Source organism: Orcinus orca, chromosome 19 (assembly GCF_937001465.1).
Source record: "Orcinus orca chromosome 19, mOrcOrc1.1, whole genome shotgun sequence".
Classification (NCBI taxonomy): Eukaryota; Metazoa; Chordata; class Mammalia; order Artiodactyla; family Delphinidae; genus Orcinus; species Orcinus orca.
Genome location: NC_064577.1, coordinates 17,929,242 through 17,951,466, shown reverse-complemented (window position 1 = coordinate 17,951,466; position 22,225 = coordinate 17,929,242). Strand labels below are relative to the sequence as shown.

The 22,225-nt window shown below is 42.5% G+C and overlaps 1 protein-coding gene across 1 annotated transcript in view; it reads left to right on the top strand.

Annotated features, from left to right (window-relative positions):
* The window catches only part of LOC101275829 (F-box/WD repeat-containing protein 10), a 60,934-nt gene that overhangs the window by 32,921 nt on the left and 5,788 nt on the right, over positions 1-22,225 (top strand). Inside the window, exons 12-17 of the mRNA XM_033422602.2 lie at positions 411-520; positions 2,145-2,345; positions 8,860-8,981; positions 12,900-13,048; positions 14,036-14,178; positions 21,879-22,037. Of these exons, the coding sequence (XP_033278493.2) occupies positions 411-520; positions 2,145-2,345; positions 8,860-8,981; positions 12,900-13,048; positions 14,036-14,178; positions 21,879-22,037 (884 nt within the window). The remainder of the gene's footprint in view (positions 1-410; positions 521-2,144; positions 2,346-8,859; positions 8,982-12,899; positions 13,049-14,035; positions 14,179-21,878; positions 22,038-22,225) is intronic.

The following is a 22,225-nucleotide window of genomic DNA, read 5'->3' as shown; positions in this document are numbered from 1 at the left end:
GCGTGCAACAGGAATTTCACATGTGACTTGAGTTCCCACGAGTACGCTCTGTACTGTCTCGTGCACACACAACAGGAACTCGAAACCCCGGCTTCTGTGAAATGGGCACCGGTGACTTTATTTTGTGTGCATCCTGGTCGTGAGCTCATTTTTGGAAAAGTTGTGCTATCAGCAGCATCGGAAGTTCACAGAATCAGAGGTAGAAGAAGGGTCAGGACCTTCAACTCAGTATTTTCTCACCCAGGGGTTCCTTTTGCTCACGGGTCCCTCCCCATCACCACATAGCAGTGGCCACAGCCTGAAGAGAAGGAGCTCTTGGGCCCCTGTACCCTCGCCATGGGAGAGTCATAGGGATGTGTGTCTGGGGTCAGGTTGCTGCCGTCCTTTGACTGTAAGTGTTCCCTTGTTAGAATGACTACAACCTGTGGACCGCATACCAGAACCAGGAAACTCAGCAGGTGCAGATGGAGGAGAGGAATGTCTTCTGTGGCACTTATAACGTCCGCATTCTCTCTGACGTGTAGGTACTGTGGTCAGAGCCCAGGTCTCCAGGGACCCCTGAACTACCCACACGGGCATCTGAGGACTCCCATGACCTTTGCTCACTTGGAAAGGCAGTCCTTCCTCACCTCAAGCCCCAGCCTCACACCCACATGAGATCCCATTTGGAGAATAGGTGCTTGATGTTTGCACCATTCTTGGCATTGGGTGGAGGTCGCTCTTCCCTTATAAATTTTCTGTACACTGACCAACAAGCTTTTGCACAATTCACAGGCATGAAATCTTTTTAAAAAATATCTTTATTGTTTAATTCTTATTTTAGAAGTAATATATCCTTACTGGAAAAAAAATCCAAAAAATGCCAGGAAGTGTATAGAGGAAAGGAAAGCTCTCCTACAATCTTGTCACATAGAGATGACTACCATTAATATCGATGTCTACCCTAGAACTTTTTCTTTGCCTCTATAAATACGTATTTTAAGTAGAAAGGGGGCTATGCTATACATAGTTCTGTAACTCACTCTGGCAAGGTACTGTGAATGTCTTTCCATGTTAAACATGAAAATGGTATTTATGATAACTACCTAGTGTGGCATCGTTTGAATATGCCGTAAGAAGACCCTTTGATAGGCAACTTTCTTCCATACTTTAGACCTAGGACTTCACTCTTTATTCATAAAGTTTTGTGAAGACCATCATTGTTCTATTTTTGTCTGTGAACCTTACTAACATTGCTTCTTGACCAGCCAGTAGGGGGAAGACAGAGCAGATGGGAAAAGGCAGAGCTGAGATTTTATAGATAGTATGGTGATACGTGCTCTTTAGAAGAGAAGGTGACTGGTTGAACTCTAGATAGGACAAATGGAATGAGGACAAAAACGTCAGGAATTGCTTCTCATATTTAGAGTGACTTTATATCCCTGTTTACTGAAACAATTCGATTTTACTCTGTGGTCCTCAAATAATTAACAATAGTGTCCCCTTTCACAATAAAAAAACTCAGTTTGGACAATAAATGATTTGGTCATCCTGCTCATATTTTATCTATTTGCTAATAATCTTATGATTGGAAAATTAATTCAACTCACCCTGTTTTGTTAGACTGTAAGCTCATTGAGGGCAAGGTCCATTCATATCTTATTCATCTATCTTTGTATTTCCCATTAGCACCTATTATCCCAGGACTTTGCCCCTAATATATGCTCACTGGATATTGGTTAAGGGAAAAAAGGAAAACAGCAAAAAACCAACAATGGGACATGCAGTGGGTACAGGGCTTTCCAAGTGTGTTCCTCTGAGGTTTTCCATGAAAAAAAGGTTTCCGTGGTCAAATAAGGTGGGAAATGCTGCATGCTCTGTTCTGTGTCTTGATGATTTATCATACATTAGCAGAAATTATTAAAATAGTTTTGCCTTTTGTGTTTAGGTTTTAAATCTGTTTGAAATGGATTTTTGTTATGGTGTGAGGTGGGGATCCATCAGGAACCATTAACATTAGGCCTTGCCTTCTGCTATATCCCTTGTTGGAAGGCCCTGTATTTTCCATTATAGTATTGCTGCAGGTGAAAGGCACTGTGCTAAGTGAGTTCTAGGAAGGACACTAACTCTTCTTTCCACGGATCATCCTTTTTCTGGCAACTCAGGTGGGACCGAAACAGAGTCGTCCACTATTCTGGGGGACATTTGTTAGCTGTGTCATCCAATCGGAAGATCCAGCTTCTGGACATCGTACAGATAAAACAGATACCCGTCAAGTTCCGAGGCCACACTGGGAGTGTCCGTACCCTCTTCTTGTGTGAGGAGGAAAACTTTCTCCTGAGCGGGAGTTACGACCTGAGTATCAGGTAAGTGGTCCAAGAAAGCTGTGGTCCCCAGCCTGCTGAGGCCTAAATGCAGTTTGTGGAAAGAGCATGCATGCTTTTACCTTTTTGTATTTATGCAAAAGTTATCCTAAATTACACTGACTTTTAGAATAACCCACTTTTTTTTTTGGCAAGATAAAAACCAAAAATTTGTATATTGTTTAAACTTTGGGTGAGATAGATGTATAGCAATTATCAGATCTATTTTCTAGCTGAAGGCTGGGACTCAAAAAGTATTTTCTTTAGCATTATTAGGTGAAGGCATAATTTATATATATTTTTAAAGATTTCTTCAGGGGAAAGTAGTTTTTTGTGGGTATGGAAACCAAATAGTGTTAAATATATATATATATATATATATATATATATATATGTATATTTTTAAACAATATAATGAACACCCATGTGCTCATTACTCAGGCCAGGAAATAGGGTGTTACCATTCCCTAAATCCCCTATGTGCCTTTCTCTTATTCCTTCTTTCTTCCTCCCAGCCAGAGGTAATGTTATCCTGAATTTTATACTAATTATTCCCTTGTATTTCTTTATAGTTTTGCTACTTATTTATATATACGCCGATATATTAGTTACTTTTGTCCATTCTTGAACTTAACATAAATGGAATTGTATCTTAAAAGTTCATCTGTACTTGATTGTTCCACTGAACTGTGATTTTGAGGTTCATTTGTAGGATGCAGGTAGCAGTAATTAATTTATTTTCACTGAGATACAGTATTTTATTAGATGAATACATCATAGCTCGTTTATGTACTCTTCTGTTGGTGGATATTTGCATTGTTTATAGTTCTTTATTCTTTCAAAGAGAACTGCCGTAGACATTCCTGGATGTGTCTCCTGGTACCCATGTGCATGAGTTTTTAAATTTTTTATTGAGGTATAATTGACATAAAGTGTTAGTTTTAGGTGTACGGTATAATGATTTGATATATGCATGTATTGCAAAATGATTACCACAGTGAATTTAGTTATATCCATCACTACACATAGTGACAGTTTTTTTTCTTGTGATGAGAACTTTCAAGATCTACTCTCTCAGCAACTTTCAAACGTACAATACAGTATTGTTGGCTTGTTTTTCTGTTCTTGCATCAAAACCGCCTTTTTAAAAAAGATAGTTTTTATAGAGCAGTTTTAGATTCACAGCAAAATTGAGAGGAAGGTGCAAAGGTTTCCCATATACCCTTTGCCCCATTCTCAAGATACCCCATCAGAGTAGTACATTCGTTACATTTGATGAACCTTCACTGACACATCACAATCACCTAAAGTCCATAATATACCTTAGGGTTCATGCCTGGTGGTGTACATTCTGTGAATTTGGACAAATATATAGTGACGTGTATTCATCATTATAGTATCATACAGAGTATTTTCATTGCCCTAAAAATCCTCTATGCTCTGCCTATTCATGCTTCCCCCTAACCCCTGACAACCAGAGATCTTTTTACTGGCTCCATACTTTTCCCTTTTCCAAAATGTCATATAGTTGGAATTACACAATACGTAGCTTTTTCAGATTGGCTTCTTTCACTTAGTCATATGCATTTAAAGCTCCTCTGGGTCCTTTCATAGCTTGATAGCTCATTTCTTCCTTATGCTGAATAATATTCCACTTTCCGGATGGACCACAGTTTATTTATTCATTCATCTACTGAAGGACATCTTGGTTGCTTCTAAGTTTTGGCTGTTATGAGTAAAGGTGCTATAAATATCCATTTACAAGTTTTTTGTGTGGACATAAGTTTTCAGATTCTTAGGGTAAATATCAAGGAGAACAATTGCTGGATCACACGGTAAAGTATGTTTAATTTTGTAAGAAACCTCCAACTGTCTTCCAACGTGGCCGCATCATTTTGCATTTCCACCAACAATCAATGAGAGTTCCTGTTCCTTCACATCCTCACCAGCATTTGGTGTTGTCAGTGTGCTGGATTTTGGCTATTCAGATAGGTGTGTAGTGGTGTGTTGTTATTTTTTTTGCATTTCCCTGATGACCTGAGATGTGGAGTATCTTTTGGGGATGTCTTCTTTGGTGAGATGTCTGTTAAGATCTTTGGCCCATTAAAAAAAATTGAAGTATATTTGATTTACAATATTGTGTTAGTTTCAGGTGTACGGTAAGCTGAAATACATACATATATATATATTTCAGATTATTTTCCATTATAGGTTATTACAAGACATTGAATATAGTTCCCTGTGCTATACGGTAAATCCTTGTTGTATATGTATTTTATGTATAGTACTTTGAATCTGTTAGCCCCATCCTCCTAAATTATCCCTCCCACCCTCCCTTTTCCCTTTGGTAACCATAAGTTTGTTTTCTATGTCTGTGTGTCTGTTTCTGTTTTGTATATAGATTCATTTTTATTATTTTTTAGAGTCCACATGTAAGTGATATAATATTTGTCTTTCTCCATCTGACTTACTTCACTAAGTACATTCTCTAGGTCCATCCATGTTGCTGCAAATGGCAATATTTTGTTCTTTCTCATGGCTGAGTAATAGTCCATTGTATATATATATATACCACATCATCTTAAGCCAGTTGTCTGTTGATGGGCACTTAGGTTGTTTCCATGACTTGGCAATTGTAAATAGTGTTGCTATGAACATTGGGGTGCATGTATCTTTTCGAATTAGAGTTTTCATTTTTTCCAGATATATGGCCAGGAGCGGGATTGTTGGATTCTATGGTAGCTCTATTTTTAGGTTTTGTTTTGTTTTGTTTTGTTTTTTTGCGGTACGCGGGCCTCTCACTGTTGTGGCCTCTCCTGTTGCGGAGCACAGCCTCCGGACGCGCAGGCTCAGCAGCCATGGCTCACGGGCCCAGCCGCTCCGCGGCACGTGGGATCTTCCCAGACCAGGGCACGAACCCATGTCCCCTGCATTGGCAGGCAGACTCTCAACCACTGCGCCACCAGGGAAGCCCATATTTTTAGCTTTTTTAAAGGAACTTCCATACTGTTTTCCATAGTGGCTGCACTGTGGAAAAGTGCAGTGTAGGCAGGTTCCCTGTCCTCCACACCCTCTCCAGCATTTATTACTTGTAGACTTTTTGATGATGGCCATTCTGACTGGTGTGAGGTGATACCTGATTGTGGTTTTGATTTGCATTTCTCTAATAACTAGCGATGTTGAGCATCTTTTCATCTGCCTGTTGGCCATTTGTATGTCTTCTTTGGAGAAATGTCTATTTAGCTCTTCTGCCTAGTTTTTGTTTTGGTTGTTTGTTTTCTTTTTGTTGAGTTCTGAGAGTTCTTTGTGTATTTTGGATAATAATCCTTTATCACATGTGTCCTTTGCAAATATTTTCTTCCAGTCTGTGCCTTGTCTTCTAATTTTCTTGACATTATCTTTTGCAGAGTAGCTATTTTAAATTTTAATTTAAATAAGAGTCCAGTCTATCAATTCTTTCTTTCATGGGTCATGCCTTTGGTGTTGTATCTAAAAGTCATTGCCATACCCAAGGTCATGGTTTTCTTCTATGTTATCATCTAAGAATATTATAGTTTTGTGTTTTATGTTTAAGTCCGTGATCCATTTTGAGTTAAATTTTGTGAAGGATGTAAGGTCTGTGGCTAAATTCTTTTTTTTTCTTCTTCTTCTTCTTTTTTTTTTTTTCATGTGGACGTCCAGTTGTTCCAGAACCATTTGTTGGATAGACTCTCTTTGCTCCATTGTATTACCTTTGCAATCAGTTGACTGTACTTACATGGGTCTGTTTCTGGGTTCTCTGTTCTGTTCCATTGATCTATTTGTCTATTCTTTCACCAATACCACACTGTCTTAAGTACTATAGCTTTGTAGTGAGTCTTGAAGTCAGGTAGTGTCAGTTCTCCAACATTATTCCCCTCCTTCAATATTGTTTTGGCAATTCTGGGTCTCATGCCTCTTCCTATAAACTTTAGAATGAGTTTTCAATATCCGCAAAATAACTTGCTAGGATTCTGATTGGGACTACCCTGTTTTGTTTTGTTTTAAAGATTTTTTTAAGTTGTTGTTGTTATTTTTGATGTTTTCATATGTGATGGTGGGGCAAGTTTTACATTTCACTTTCCTTTTTTTTATATAACTTAGCTATGGTATATATTTTTTGAGTTTTTAGGGTAAGTTTACCGACTTGAAAAATCTAACTAGACTTTCAATTGGAGTTGCATTGAATTTATAAACCATTTGGGCAACACATTCATTTCTTTGTTCTTTCTTAGAACTTAAAACTTTTTCTTTATAAAAGTCTTGTGTAGTCTTATTTAATACTTGTAAACTATATAATTTTGTTGCTATTTTGAGTGGTATCTTATTTTCATTTATATTTTAAAGTTGGTTATTGCTGGTATTGAGAAATGGTATTGATTTTTATAGGTGGATCTTGTATCCAGCAACCTTGCTAACCTCTCTTGCTAACCTCAAAGTATGTATGTTGGTTTGGTTTTTCCATGTAGATGATCTTATCAACTGGAAATAATGGCAATATATTATCTTCTTTTCTGAAACTTACGCTTTTTTCTTTTTCTTTCATTCTAACTTTGCCTTGGCCTTACAGTTAAGCAGTAGCTATGAAAGCCTTTTTCCCCTTTTTGAAGGGAGTACATCTGTTTTTTCTCCATTAAGCATAATGTTTGCCGTTATGACTTTCTTTTATAAGTTTGCTAAGGCAAGGAAGTCCCTTCCATTCCTATTTTTCTGAAAATGTTTCTCAAATATCAATACCTTTTCTGCATGAATTACGAAGACAACCTGGACATGTGGTTGGCCATGTTGCTAGAAACAGAAGTTCAAAACATGCTTTTTGGGACTTCCCTGGTGGCACAGTGGTTAAGAATCCGCCTGCCAATGCAGGGGACACAGGTTCGAGCCCTGGTCCATGAAGATCGCAAATGCCGCAGAGCAACTAAGCCTGTGCGCCACAACTACTGAGCCTGCGTTCTACAGCCCGTGAGCCACAACTACTGAGCCCACGTGCCACAACTACTGAAGCCCGCAGGCCTAGAGCCCGTGCTCTGCAACAAGAGAAGCCACTGCAATGAGAAGCCTGCGCACCACAACGAAGAGTAGCCCCTGCTCGCCACAACTAGAGAAAGCCTATGTGCAGCAACGAAGACCCAACACAGCCAAAAAGAAATTTAAAAAAAACATGCTTTTTTTTCAGACCAGTGGGACATTGTTGAATGCACTGTGGGTGCGGAGTAGGCTCTGACGAGCAGGTAAAGCCATAGGACCTTTAGGAATATTAGAAGGAAAAGCCTAACAAATCTAAAGAAAAACAGAACAAAAAGAACCATTTACTAATCATTTATTATGTGCCAAGTCTCATAATAACTATGAGGTAAGTACCATTATTATCCCCAATTTACAGATGACGAAACTGAGGTACAGAGTGATTCAGTAACTTATTCGAGATCACACAGCTAGTAAGTGATGGACCTGGTATTGGACCTCAGGCAGCCTGGCTCCGGAGCCCACCATCTTGACATTATATCGATACTTTGTACTGTCATAAAGGCATTTGGCTGAAGTGGAAGTCAGTATTAATGATAGTTGAGAGACCTCAGGCAGGTTTGCGTATTAAAAAACAGTGTGACTCTGGGAATTACCTTTCGGTGCAGGGATTAGGACTCTGTGCTTTCACTGCCAAGGGCACCGGTTCAGTCCCTGGTCAGGGAACTAAGATCCCACAAGCTGCCTGGCCAAAAAACAGACAAAAACAAACAAACAAAAAAACAGTGTGACTCATACACGTTCCCACGTTATCTCTTAGATATGCTTTAGAAATGCACATAAAATATTCTAGTGGCTCTGGGTCAATTGTTGTGTTGTTCTTGTTTGAAGGTCAGCTCTACCACTGAATCAGTGCCATGGATTCTGAGCCTGGTGACCATTCTAGGGACCCTTCCACCTAATACAAGCTAACAGTTATCAATTATTTTCTACTCACTGCTCATTGTTCTAGTGTTACATGCATTATTGCAGAGTTTCTCAACCTCAGAAGCATTGACATTTGGGGCTGGAAAACTCTCCCTGTGGGGGGTCATCCTGTGAATTGTAGGATGTTTAGCAGCGTCCTTGGACCTTGCATGCTAGATACCAATAGCACCTCCCTACCAACTTGTGACAACCAAAAATGCCTGCAGACATTGTCACAGGGGATGGAAATCACCCCTGGGGGTATAAATCACGCCGGTTGACAGTCACTATGTTAGTGTATTTAATTCTTCCCAAAAACGCTGTGAGGTAACTACTATTATTATCATCTCCATTTTATCAATGGGGAAATGAAGCTTACTCAGAAATTAAGTAACCTTCCCAAAGTTACAGCTAATAGGCCCTGCAACTGGGATTCAGATCCAGGCCTTGGTCATAAAACTCTGCTGCCTTCCAACTCCCTATTGAACTCTATACCGTCTGATCCCTTGGGCCCTCAGAAAATCTCAAAAACTTATTATTATTATTTTTTTTGGCCTGATTCCTGCAGATACTGGGATCTGAAGAGTGGGGCTTGCAAACGCATCTTCAATGGCCACCAGGGGACTATCAGTTGCATGGATGTGTGGAAGAACAAGCTCGCATCTGGAGCAAGAGATTGCCAGGTAAAAGGTGAGAAAGAAACACCTCCACCTCTCTAAGAAGTTTCCCCAAATCCATGGGTTGCCAAAGGACTTGTTTTGCTCATTTCTATGGGCGGTCGTTTATCCTTTCAACCGTCCATGTATCCATTGACCCATTCACTGAACAACTATTGATTGAATGCCAGGTGCTGTGCTAGACGGTAAGGAAAAAAGCGCTTATGATATGGCCCTTCCGACGTGGCTTTTTATTTCCCCAAGAGTCTCATGGTCTTCTAATGGACACACACGTAGAAATATATAATGGGGGATTATAGTAAATATGTGAATGATAGCAGTTGCCATTCATTGAGTACTAACCTTGAGACAGGCGCTGTGATAGGTGCTTTGCATACATTATCTTATTTAACTCTCACAAGAATCCTATGGGTTGACTGTAATTTTAAATTACAATCAATTTTAAAAAGAAGAGAATAAAAAGAGGGAGAGAGAAAAAAAAAGAATCCTATGGGATGGATGCAGATAAGGAATCCACAACTCAGAAAAACAACTTGCCCCAAATCAAAGCTAAGTAGTCGGGTGGGGATTTGAACCCAGGGCTGTCTGGCTCTAAAACGTGTGCTCCAATGAGCTTGTGGGGTACTAAGGGACCGTAGATATAAGGGTAAAAGGGAAAGCACTGCAGGCAGGGTGCTTTTTGAGTGTGATCTTGAGGAGTAGTTCTACACGCAGAGGGAGAGTGTAGAGCATTCCAAGCAGAAGGAACACCTCAGGCAAATCACAGAATATTGAAAAAAATGAAGAATTTGGGGAATTTCCCTTTGCTCTGTACAGCTGGGCTGCAGCGTGTGGTGTTGGAGATCAGGCGGATACGTTTGTCTGGGGCCAGATTGTCAAGGGCCTTCTGCGTCGTGGTTGGAAATTGAACTTTATTCTATAAGACGTGGGGGCCGGTAGATGCGTTTTAAGCTGAGGATTGATATGATGAAATGTGTATTCGAGAAAGATTGATCTGGTGATATCGTGGAAGAAGGATTTGGAGAGGTGGTGACTCCGGGGGACAGGGGGCAAGTTAAGGGACTTACTCAGTCTAGAGAACCTGTGATGTCTTCAGAATATCCGAGAACAGGCAAGTGTGAAGACAACAGATGGATGCGAGTTTACACGAGATGGTACAAAGAGAAGGGAGACTTCTAGAAGGAGAACTGGCAGGACTTCAACACTAGCTGGAGATGAAAAGGGAGAGAGGAGGGCAAAGGGTGAGGCCAGACTTTATAACGCAGGCCTCTGGGTATCTGGAAGTACCGCTGATGGAAACGGGGCTTCAGAGGAAGAGTCGGGTGGGGGAGGGAAGCAGGAGGGGGTGAAGGCTTCCATTTTGGACACGTTGAGTGTGGCAGGCAGGAGGACGGCCGACCAGAGATGGTCACGTTCTAATCCCAGACACCGGCGTCTGTGTCATCTTGTGCCTCGCATGGCAGAAGGGACTTTGCAGAGGTACTGAAGTTAAGGACCTTAAAATGGGGAGATGCTCCCGGGTTGTTGGTGTGGGCCCATGGGTGATCACGTGGGTCTATAAAAACAGACATTTTCTTACCTGTGATCAAAGGGAGTCATGACTATGAAGAGTGGTCAGAGAGATACAGTGTTGCTGGCTTTGGAGATGGAGGAAGGGGGTCGTGAGCCATGGAATGTGGGTGACCCTAGAAGGTGGAAAAGGCAAGGAAATGGGTTCCTTCCCGCCCACCCCCCAGAGCCTCCATACACGCACACAGCCCTGCTGACGCCTTGATTTTTTTTTATTTTTTTTTAATTTTAATTTTATTTTTTTTTTGTGGTACGCGGGCCTCTCACTGCTGTGGCCACTCCCGCTGCAGAGCACAGGCTCCGGACGCGCAGGCTCAGCAGCCATGGCTCACGGGCCCAGCCGCTCCGCGGCATGTGGGATCCTCCCACACCGGGGCACGAACCCGTGTCCCCTGCATCGGCAGGCGGACTCTCAACCACTGCGCCACCAGGGAAGCCCTGACGCCTTGATTTTAGCCTTGCGAAGTCGTGCCGAACGTCTGTAAGATAATCCATTTGTTGTTTTCAGACACGAAGCGGGTGGTAATCTGTTACAACAGCAATAGGAAGCTAACACGTTGAGCGTGGGATTACCGCGGACATCCGGGGGAGGGCAGCAGGAGGTGGATGCAGCCCCAGATGGGTCAGCTTGGTGGTTACCAAGTAACAGTGAAAGGTGGGAGTCCCGGATGTGGGTGGGATTTCCTTCGCAGAGCAGGAGGAAAGAGTGAAAGAGAAGAGAAGCCAGGGCCTCAGGAACCCACAGCATGTTAGGTGTGGGCGGAGGAAAGTGACGGGAAAGGGACAGTGGGCTGGTGGGACACACACGGATGCTCAGAGCTGCCTGGGAAGCCTTACTCCCTACCTCTTTGCCCTCCCCAACCGACTGAGCGTCTCATTGCCGTGATTGCTTTGAGGGGTGGAGCAGAAAGGATGAAAGATGAGGCTCTGAAGGTGGAAGGGTGGACGTGACCTCCCACTCACCTGAGAGAGTCCTGTGGGCCGCCAGCAGGGCTATAGGGCAAGGGGAGTTAGGCCCTCACCTCTGGTGCAAAATTTAAGGGGACAGAAAAAAAAACTCAGTGATCAAGATGGTTATTTTAATGCAATACTTTAAAAGTCAAAATTAACGTGCAAAATACACAATGAAAAAAGTATCCGAAGATCTCTCACTCCAGCCTAATCCTGGCCCCAGCTACCAGCCAGCCTGCTTGGGCTCTTCCCACCTTCCTGGGTGACCAAAATAGAACAAAAAGGAGACAGTTAGAGACCTGAAGGGTACCCCCCCACACACTTTAAAAATTCTTTAAGTCAGGACACCTTACCAATAACTCCTTTAATTCATCTTTCAATTTTCCCACTCCTAATTTGATAAAAGGGCCAATATATATTTAAAAACAAGTGTAGAGAAGTGTATTCACATAGTTCTGGTTAGTGGTTAGGAGCGTGGCCTGTGGACCCAGACTCCCTGGGTTTGAATCGCAGCTCAATCTGTTCACCGCCTGTGTGATCTTGAGCAGGTTGCAGAACCTCTCTGGGCCTCAGTTTCCCCACCTGTACAGTGAGGCATAGTAATCGCTCTGCCTTGTGAAGATGAGTTAATGCCTGTCGGGCACTTTGAGTGGCGTCTGGCTCACAGCTAGCGCAGCGTGGATGCCAGCTATGGTTACTCTCTGGTCCTAGCTTATGCGTTCTGTTACCCGAGGAGGAAGGTTCTTGTGGGGTTTAACGCCCTCACCCCCCTGAAATCGTGGTGCCTGCTTTCAGCCTCTTCCTTTAAGCTCGGCTCTCCCACCCACCCAGGGACACAGACCCACCCAACACTTACAGTGTGGGGTACAGTGGCTCTGACGCCGTCTGTGTAGCAGCAGCAGTAGACCTGCCCTGAGCTGTGACAGTCTCGCAAAAGTAAAATCAATCCAAAAGTCAGATTCTGAACTATTTTAAAATGTAAATGAGGAGAGACAGCTTTCTTTCCTTTGGGGGATAGAAGGTGGGGGTCAGGAGGACAGCATGCGGGAGGAACGAGGACATGAACATCTCCCACGATTTTCCTGAAATCCACTCCATAGGAAGCATTTTTCAGGCTTATTAGAGCTGAGGAGGCTTATCAGAGATGAGCTGTCCAACTCTCGGACCCTGAGGCTAAGTTCCAGGGTCAGAGCCAAGGTCCATGCGCTGCTGGCTCTCCTAAGGGCTGTGTTCAGGGAGCGCTGGGTTGCAGGTACGTGGAGTGTGGGTCAGCCTCTGGAGCTGCCGGGCCAGGTGAAGCCTTGCAGGGTCTGACACAATGGGCTCGGCTGGTCTTAGCTTCTGCGATGGGGTGTGGAGCCCCACTGCCACCCTCTCCGTGCACCTACCCCCCTCTCTCCCTCCCTTTCAGAGTGGGATATAGAGACAGGAAAGTGCCTGAAGACCTTTAAACACAAAAACCCCATCCTGGCCACCAGGATCAATGACACGTACATCGTGAGCAGCTGTGAGAAAGGGCTGGTCAAAGTGTGGCACGCCATCACAGCCCAGCTGGTAAAGGTGAGGGGTGGGGACGGGGGGTCGGGGCACTGGGGGTGAGGGGCTGGGGGACACTGGCAGTCCCCCTCCAGGTAGCTCCCCAGACTGCCCTAGAGCAGTTGAGTGGCAGTCACCTAAAGAGGGTGGTCCTGAAAAGGGGGAGGGGAAGGCCCCCCAAGAATGGGCCAGTCTGAGCCAGTAGAAGGTCAAGGCCCGCGTGAGCCGCCTCGTCATGGGTGGGTGGCGGCGGCGGAGGCTGCATTCTGACTCCGCATGGTACGTGGGCTCGGGGTCTTTTAACAGCAGCATGAGTAAAGTGCCTTCTCCTCTTCTGGAACATTCCCGCCTGATTCTGGTGTGGGGTATAGGAATGAACAAAGCCACAACTGTTTTCCTCCTTCCTCTCAGGAGAAGAGAACATTGGCTGTCTAGAAAGTGATTGTTCACACACAAAAAGCGTTCTCGCTGGATTGGAAGCCCCCCGGCCCTAGTGGGCGGTGGGGAGATGTCATTTGTGCCGGGACACAGGATCACAGTGAGAAACACTGACCTGGCTGGCAGGCTCTTGCCACCAGCGGTGTCGTCACTGTGGTCTGCCCAGCAGTTGCAGGCACAGAGAAGCCCAGCTGCCTCCGGGTCCTGGCAAGGAGCTGGGGACAGAACACCTGAGCCTTGCCCTTCTGGCAGCAGAGGAAGGTAAATCGTGGCCCTCTCTGGCACTCTAGGAAGGTGGGGCCTGCCCCGCCGCAGACCCGCCGGGAGCAAGGCCTTGCCCTGCTCACCTTCCTCCTTAACTCGGGAGAGAGCTCCGGCGAGCGGGGGGCATGGAGTCCGCTGGCCTCATCAGAGCAAAGGCGCGGTCAGCTCAGATAAATGCTAAGTGGTGGTGGCCACGGATTGGTGGAGCGTGGCTTTGGGATTCATCTCGAGAAGCCTCCAGCTCTGGCCTTTGAGGAGTCACAGTCTGAGTTGAAGACGGACTGAAAACAGAGGTATCTTTTCTTGCAGACACTCAACGGCCATGAGGGAGCTGTGAAGTGTCTGTGCTTCGACCAGTGGCATCTCCTGTCGGGAAGCGCTGACGGCCTGGTGATGGCCTGGAGCATGGTGGGAAAGTACGAGCGGTGCCTCATGGCCTTCAAGCATCCGAAGTAGGTACCAAGGAAACCGAGACCCAGCTCCTGCCCTGCTCTGTTTCCTGCCAGAGCCCAGACTTCGCTCTTCGGCAGATCGGTCCCCTCTGCTGACCACCTGTTGCCTCTGCTCCTCGTCCGTCTCTGCTCCCTCTTCTTCTGCGTGTCGTCCACTACGACCACCCCCTCTCCTGTCCTCCCTTATTTCTCTTAAGAAATAATACTAAATGTGGATTTTGAGAGGTTATTGAAACTTTACACTTACGGCACATGGGATAAATTTGTATCTGTTACCTACCAAACATAGGAATATTGGCAGAACGGTCCCCCAAATAATGCCAGCCCCACTAAGCTTAAAATCTTGGAATTGCGTGTTCACAAAAGCTTAAAATTATCCAAGTGCCAAAGGTTTAAAAATAACCAAGGGCTTAAAGAAGGAGCTCCCTTAAAGCCTGCGGGCTTGATTCTATTCCAGGACAGCAAATGGATTTCATTGTACACTTCCAATCCCAGTTTAGTGATGGTGGCTGCTTGGAGCCAGTTAAGAAGTACTCTGAGGTCACATCTAAGCTTATTTGAAAGGGAATTGTGGTCAGTTAATGGTTCTGCCACAGTCATGGGTTTTACAGGCTGCTCTATGCCCCTTCTGTACTGCATGAATAATGCTTCTTCCCCTGAGTGCATTATAAGAAATACCAGGAAACTAAGTGCTGTCCCAATCGATTGAAAGAGTAAATGGGCCTTCCAGGAGGATCTATCACGGGATAGTTATTTAGTGAAATATGGCCCTATATTTCCTTGTACCCTCACAGGAACCTCTTGAACAGGCAGACTGGCTTTGTGGGCGGTGGAGGGGGATATGGGCGTTTATGTGTATGTTCTCTCTCTGGCGTGTATGACTGCATTGTTGACAGGTGGGTGTCAGGAAAGGCCAGTGTTCAGTGATTTACCCAACCCTTGGGTGATTATCAGTAAGCTTCTCAGCATATCATCTGGATTGTCAAAACCTGACCTCAAGGAGGGACTCAAACTTTGTGATGTCACCTGAAAATTGTAACTCTGCGTTTTTAAAACCTTCCAAGCATGATTCAGTAAGATTTAGTTTACTTATTGGAAAATAATTGTTCCAAGCAAACTCAGCAGTATGTTCAACATTTCATCAATCTATGAGCCTCCCACTCTTCCTCAGCTATGAGACCTTCTTAGACCATTCCCACCTCCGTCGAATGACAGCCCAACATACCATTCACATTGGCTCTTGATGCCTTGCAGTTACAGCAAATCCATAGACAGTTACAGCACACCTGGAGGACATTGTCAATGTTCTCATTTTTAGGGCCCTTTCTCCCACTCATCTGTAGTGGTGCTGTGTATATGTAAGTGTTTAATAAGTATTTCCAACTGATTGATAATGAGGACTAATTTGACAGATTGCCTTCCTGGAGGGTTCTAATGATGCACTGATACCCATCTTTAGAATATGACATGGATGAAAAAACATATATTTGCTCTCTGTCCTTCATGGAAGAAGGACCAGAGAAAGAGGGCTCCTTTCTGTTCTCTTGGTCCAACATTTTTTTTTATCCAAAATTAAGATTCTGTATACAGTGTAGGAGAGAATGGTTATGAGGAATGAAATTAGAGGATGCAAAGTAGGGCTGACAAAAATGATGATCTTTAGAAAAGCTTCGGTACCCTGGAGTGTCTTTTTTTTAAAAAACCCTTATTCTTTAATGTCTTTTCCATAGCTAGTATTGTACCAATATATTTTTTTGCAATTTAAAAATTAAGATATAATTCACATTACATAAAACTTACCATTTTGTAGCATACAATTCAGTGGTTTTTAGTATATCCGTAATGTTGTGCAACCATTACCACTATCTAATTACAGAATATTTCCATTAGTCAGTAGTAATGTCCTCTGTTTCATTTCTGATTTTAGTAATTTGACTTTTATTTCTTATTTTATTGGTCAGTCTAAGCAAAGATTTGACAATTTCTAGCTAAAGGTTTGTTGATCTTTTCAAAGAACAAACTTTTCATTTTATTAATTTTCTCTATTGTTTTTCAATTCTCTTTTCATTGATTTCTGCTCTATATTTTCCTTCCTTCTGCTTGCTTTGGGTTTAGTTTGACCCTTTTTTTTAGTTTCTTAAGGTGAAAGGTTAGGTTATTGATTGGAGAAATGTGAGTATTTACTGCTATAAATTTCCCTCTGAACACTGCTATAGGCTGCATCCCATAAGTTTTGATATGTCGTGTTTTTATTTTAATTTATCTCAAAGTATTTTCTAATTTCCTTTCTAAATTCTTCTTTCCCCCAGTGGTTATTTAAGAGCATGTTGTTTAATTTCCATACATATTTATGAATTCCCCAAATTTCCTTCTGTTACTCATTTCTAATTTAATTTCATTGCAGTTGGAGAACATACTTTATATAATTTCCATCTTTCAAAATTTACTGACACATTTTATGGCCTAATGTATGGTCCACCCTGGAGAATGCTTCATGTGCACTGGTATGAATGTGTATGCTGTTGTTGGTGGAATGCTCAGTATATGTGTGTTAGGTCTACATATAGTTTATAATGTTGTTTATGGCTTGTGTTTTCTTGCTGATTTTCTGTTCTTTCCATTTTTTAAAGTGTTGCATTGAAGTCTCCATCTACGATTATTGAGTTTTCTATTTCTCCCTTTAATTCTGTGAGTTTTGCATAGCATATTTTGGGGCTCTTAGGTGAAGATGCATTTATAATTGTTATATCTGCTTGGTAAGTTCACCCTTTTATCATTATATAATGTTCTTTTTTGGTCTCCATTAGCAATTTTGTCTAAAAGTCTATTTTGTATGATATTAGTGTAGCTACTCTGGAACTTCTTTGGTATGGAGTATCTTTTTCCATTCTTTCACCTTTATTTGTGTCTTTGAATCTACAATTGAGTCTCTTGTAGACAGCATATCGTTGGATCATGTTTTTAATCCTTTTTCCAATGTCTGCCTTTTAATTGAAGAGTTAGCCCATTTACATTAAGTATAGAATGGACTTAACTATACCATTTTGCTATTTTCTATATAATCTTTTGTATTTTTTTGTTTCTCAAGTCTTCTATTATGGTCTTTTTGGATATTAAGTGAATATTTGGATATTTTCTAGTGTGCCATTTTAATTCCCTTGTCATTTTTTTTCTTCTATATTTTTGAATTATTTTCTTAGTCGTTGCCCAGGGGATTACAATGAATGTCTTCATTTATCTAGTTCACATTAATATCAACTTAATTTCAATAGTATACAAAAACTGCTCCTATACAACTCCTTTTCCCCCCTCTTTTATACTCTTTTTGTAAACAAATTAAATCTTCATATCCTATGTGTCCATTATCATAGACTTATAATTATTGTTTTATGCAGTTGTCTTTTAAATGAGATGAAAAAAAGAGTTATAAATTAAAAAATACATTTATGCTCTGTTTTAGATTTTCCTAGGTAGTTGTATTGATAGTTACCTTTACTGATGCTCTTTATTTCTTCATGTGGATTTGAATTACTGTCTAGTGTCCTTTCAGTTCAACCTGAAGGACTCCATGTACCATTTCTTATTAGGTAGGTCTGCTAGTGATGAACTTTCAGTTTTTGTTTATTTCGGAATTTCTTAATTTCTCCATTTTTTAAATTTTTTTTTAATTAATTAATTTGTTTATTTATGGCTGTGTTGGGTCTTCGTTTCTGTGCGAAGGCTTTCTCTAGTTGCAGCGAGCGGGGTCCACTCTTCATCGCGGTGCGCGGGCCTCTCACTATCGCGGCCTCTCCTGTTGCGGAGCACAGGCTCCAGATGCGCAGGCTCAGTAATTGTGGCTCACGGGACTAGTTGTTCCGCGGCATGTGGGACCTTCCCAGACCAGGGCTCGAACCTGTGTCCCCTGCATTGGCAGGCAGATTCTCAACCACTGCGCCACCAGGGAAGCCCAATTTCTCCATTTTTGAGAATGGTTTTGATGGATATAGAATACTGGGTTTACAGTTATTTTTTTACCCTTTCAGCACTTTGAGTAGGTCATTCTATTGCCTTCTAGCTTCCATGGTTTCTGATGAGAAGTCAGTTATTAATGTTATTGAGGATCCTTTTTATGTTATGAGCTGCCCTTCTCTTACTGCTTACAGTTTGATTATAATATGTCTAGGTGTGGATCTTTTTGAGTCTATCCTAGTTAGAGTTGAGGTTCTGGAATGTGTAGATTAATGTTTTTCATCATGTTTGGAAAGTTTTTGGCCATTATTCAAATATTCTTTCTGCTCCTTTCTCTCCTCTTTTTCTGGGAATCCTGTTATGCTTATGTTGATGTTTGATGATGTCACACAGACTTCGGAGGTTCTGTTCATTTTTCTTCATTCTCCTTTCTTTCTGTTCTTTAGACTATATAGTCTCAATTGACCTCTCTTCAAATGCTTTCCTTCTTCTGCCTGCTTGAATCTTCTGTTCAGCCCCTCTAGTGAATTTTCATTTCAGTTAGTATAGTTTTTCAACTCCAGAATTTCTGTTTGGATTCTTTTATAATTTCTAATTCTTTATTGATATTCTTTATTTGGTGAGACACCATTCTTATACATTCCTTTAGTTTTGTGGGCGTGGTTTTCCTTAGCTCTTTGAACACATTTAAAATAGATGATTTAAAGTCTTTGTCTAGAAAGTGCAACCATTGGGCTTCCTTATGCACAGTTTTTATCGATTACTTTTTTCCTTGTTTATGGGCCATACCCTCTAGTGTCTTTTTACACTTTACAACTTTTTTGCTGAAAGCTGTACATTCTGAATATTTTAATATGACAACTCGGGAAATCAAATTCTCCCCCATGCCCAGGGTTTCTTTCTTTCTATTTTTCTAGTTGTTTGTTGTAGTTTTTATTGTTTGTTTGTTTAGTGAGTCTGTATTCTTTGTCTTGTTTGGCCACTGAAGTCTCTTTTATTACCTTGGTGGTGTGCTCATGACTGGAAAGAGATTTATTGGAACACCTGGAAACAAAATACCCCCCATTCTTTGCCAAGGGGCTCTGTGTGCCTGTTGAGGGAAGCCTTCAACACTCAGCCAGACAGTTTACAACTCTGCCTTAGCCCTCATTTCCTGCTTGTGCAGACCATCAAGGTCATTCAAGAGTGAGAGCTTAGGGCTTTTTCAAGTCTCCCCCAAGCATGTGCACAGCCCTGGGCGTGTATGTGGCCAGATAGAGTCCCAGAAATACATCTGAGCTTTTCACAGCCCTTACAGACATTTCATTCCCCAGTTTTTCCTCCAAAGCTTCTTGGTTAGTGTATTGTTTGCCCCAGCAGATATCTATTGCCTTAGGCAACCATGACTAAAATATTTGCCTATGTTTTAGACAAAACATTCCCCCCACCCCTGCCCTCCCCAGGTAGTAGTTTTAGCACTGGGTAAGTTCCTGGTAAGATGAAATAATGACAAGTTTTTTGAGCCAGTCTCCCAGGAATCCACCAGACAGGTCAGATAATTCATTGTGAATGAGGTCTGTTCTGTTTCCTCCAGTAGCAGGAATGCGGGCTGTTATTGATGTTTTCATGGCTGCCGCTGGGCTGGGGAGTTGGGATTGGACTAGGGTAAGTTAACATGCCACAAAGACCACTGTTCCTACTGAGACTAAGATCATTTTCTTGTCTAAGTGCTCCCTGGGTTGCTGCAAGCCTTTGGTTATTTTCCAGAGTTCCAAATAGTTGATTCTGACAGTTTTTGCCAGTTTCTTCGTTGCTTTTATGGAAGGATGGAATTTTGGAGTTCCTTCCTCCACCATTTTCACTGACATCACCCTCTGCAGTCTCTTTTGATAAAAGAGGAACAAAGAAGGAGACCAATGACTTATTTTTAGAACACAGATAAACCTGAAAGGAGACTGGGTTATGCCAGGACCATGAAAACTGCTCTTGTGTCAGGTATGGGCTAAGTTTTTAAAATACCTTGATTGATTTAATCCTGACAGCAATCCTCTGAGGCATTCTCTGAGCAATCCTGAGGGATTGCTCAGAATTCTCTGAGCAATCTCTGAGCAATCCTGAGCAATCCTCTGAGGGCCCCCTTTTCATGGAATAGAAAACTGAAAACTGAGAGGTTAAGTTATTTTCTCAAGGTTATATAGTCAATAAAAGGTAGGATCAGGTTTTGATCCCAGGTTTTCTGATCCCAAAGCCTGTGCTTTTAATCACCAGGCTGTAATGGTATAGGTTGAACCACCAAATGTCACAGGAACCCATGAGAAGTGTAGGCTTAGCTCAGCAAGATCCAAAGAGATACACAAAGAGGCAACCCTTCTATCACGAGGCATCTCTCCTAGTGCTGGATTCCCCCACAGGTGGACCGAGGTGCATCAATATAGTTATTGTATTTCCATCTTAAGAAAAAACTGGAACTTTGTTGGACTTTCTTATACTTATTTTATACCTTAGATTGATCTATCTATCTATCTATCCATCCATTCATCATGTGAGGTGGGATTCAAACCACATTGGCGTCTTTGCTGCTTTTTGAATATCTCCTGTCTTTCAAGGTCTTTGCTATTTCTGTTTTGTTAGTTGTTGGGGCCTTGAAAAGTCTTAATATTGGCTCTGGGATCTGACCAAGGCCAAATGGTGTGGGGTGGATGTCATTCTTTTAACGTATTGTAGCAACAATCATACACTGAAACGTGTGTCGACATTCACTTTTCTAACAAGTATTTATTGAGGGCCTGCTATGGGGCTAGGCACTGTGCTGGGTGTGCAAAGATGGATAAGATGTGGACTGTGCCCAAGAGGTTCTGACAATATACCCGAAGTTTGTGTATGTGAGTGGAATGAGAGGAGAATGAAGGTAAGGGATGGTTTTATGGAGAAGGTAGCACATGAGCGAGGCCATGGATGGACTTGGATGGGTAGAGATGGCAGGGATCGATGGATCTGCTTTACATATAAGATCTAAGGAATTGGTGGCACTGGTGGCATCAAGGTCCATTTTTCAATAGCATTAACAGCAATGGGGTAATTACACTTCTCAGAATTGAATACTCCAACTTACCTGGAGCCCAAGTTGGAGCCAGCTGTTGTAGGGAGAATTTTGTTGGAGGCATCTACCTAAGTCTTCTCCTGATCCCCTCTCTTTTCCTGCTGGTTGTCACAAAAGGGAGCTCAGAAATCTCACCCCTGGGTACAATTTTCCTTAAGGATGTTTCACTGAAAGAATTAAAGCCACTAATTTAAGAACCAAAATAAACTGCTCAAATACCAGGTTTTTGCTTCTTATAAAGATGATCATTTTCCCTTGTTTTTTCTTTCTTTCTTTATATAACAATGCTACTTTTAGAAAGATTCAAAACGTTAAATACTTCTCAGCATGAGAAGTATTAGCTAGGAATCAAATTGTAAAAGAGAAGCATGGTCATCTCTGTATCAGATCAAAAAAAAAAAAAAGAATCTGTGACTTAAGCTTTTTTGTTTTGCCACCTTGTGGCGCTGTGACCAAATTGCAGGAAAAATAACACAGAATAGGGTGGGAGATTCCATCTGTGTCTTGAGGGTTAATGGTTTACATCCAGAATCATAAAATGATGGCAAACATCGTTTCAAGGACAGTCACGACCCCTGCCTCCCAACAGTACCCGAAATGCCCCAACTCCAGACACACCCACACAGTTTGCCAGAAGGTGGGTACTGCCCATTGCTCTGTTCCCTTCCAGGGAGGTTCTCCACGTGGCCCTTCTCTTCCTCCGGGTCATCAGTGCCTGTGCAGATGGCAAGATCCGCATTTACAATTTCCTAAATGGGAACTGTCTGAAGGTGATGAAAGCCAATGGCAGAGGTTATCCTGTGCGGTCCTTCTTTATTCAGGGCAACAGGTGGGTGGTAGGTCAGAGCCCTGAGCATTTCTGTTTGGATGATTATTTTTCCTCCTATGGGACACCGGCCCCGGATTTGCTGGCAGCAGGAGAGAGTGGGCCGTGCTCCCCTCCAGTCTTGGCTGCAGTAATAGGCTCATGGGGGACTCATGGGACTTCACACAGAACTTAGCAATCAGGGACCACAC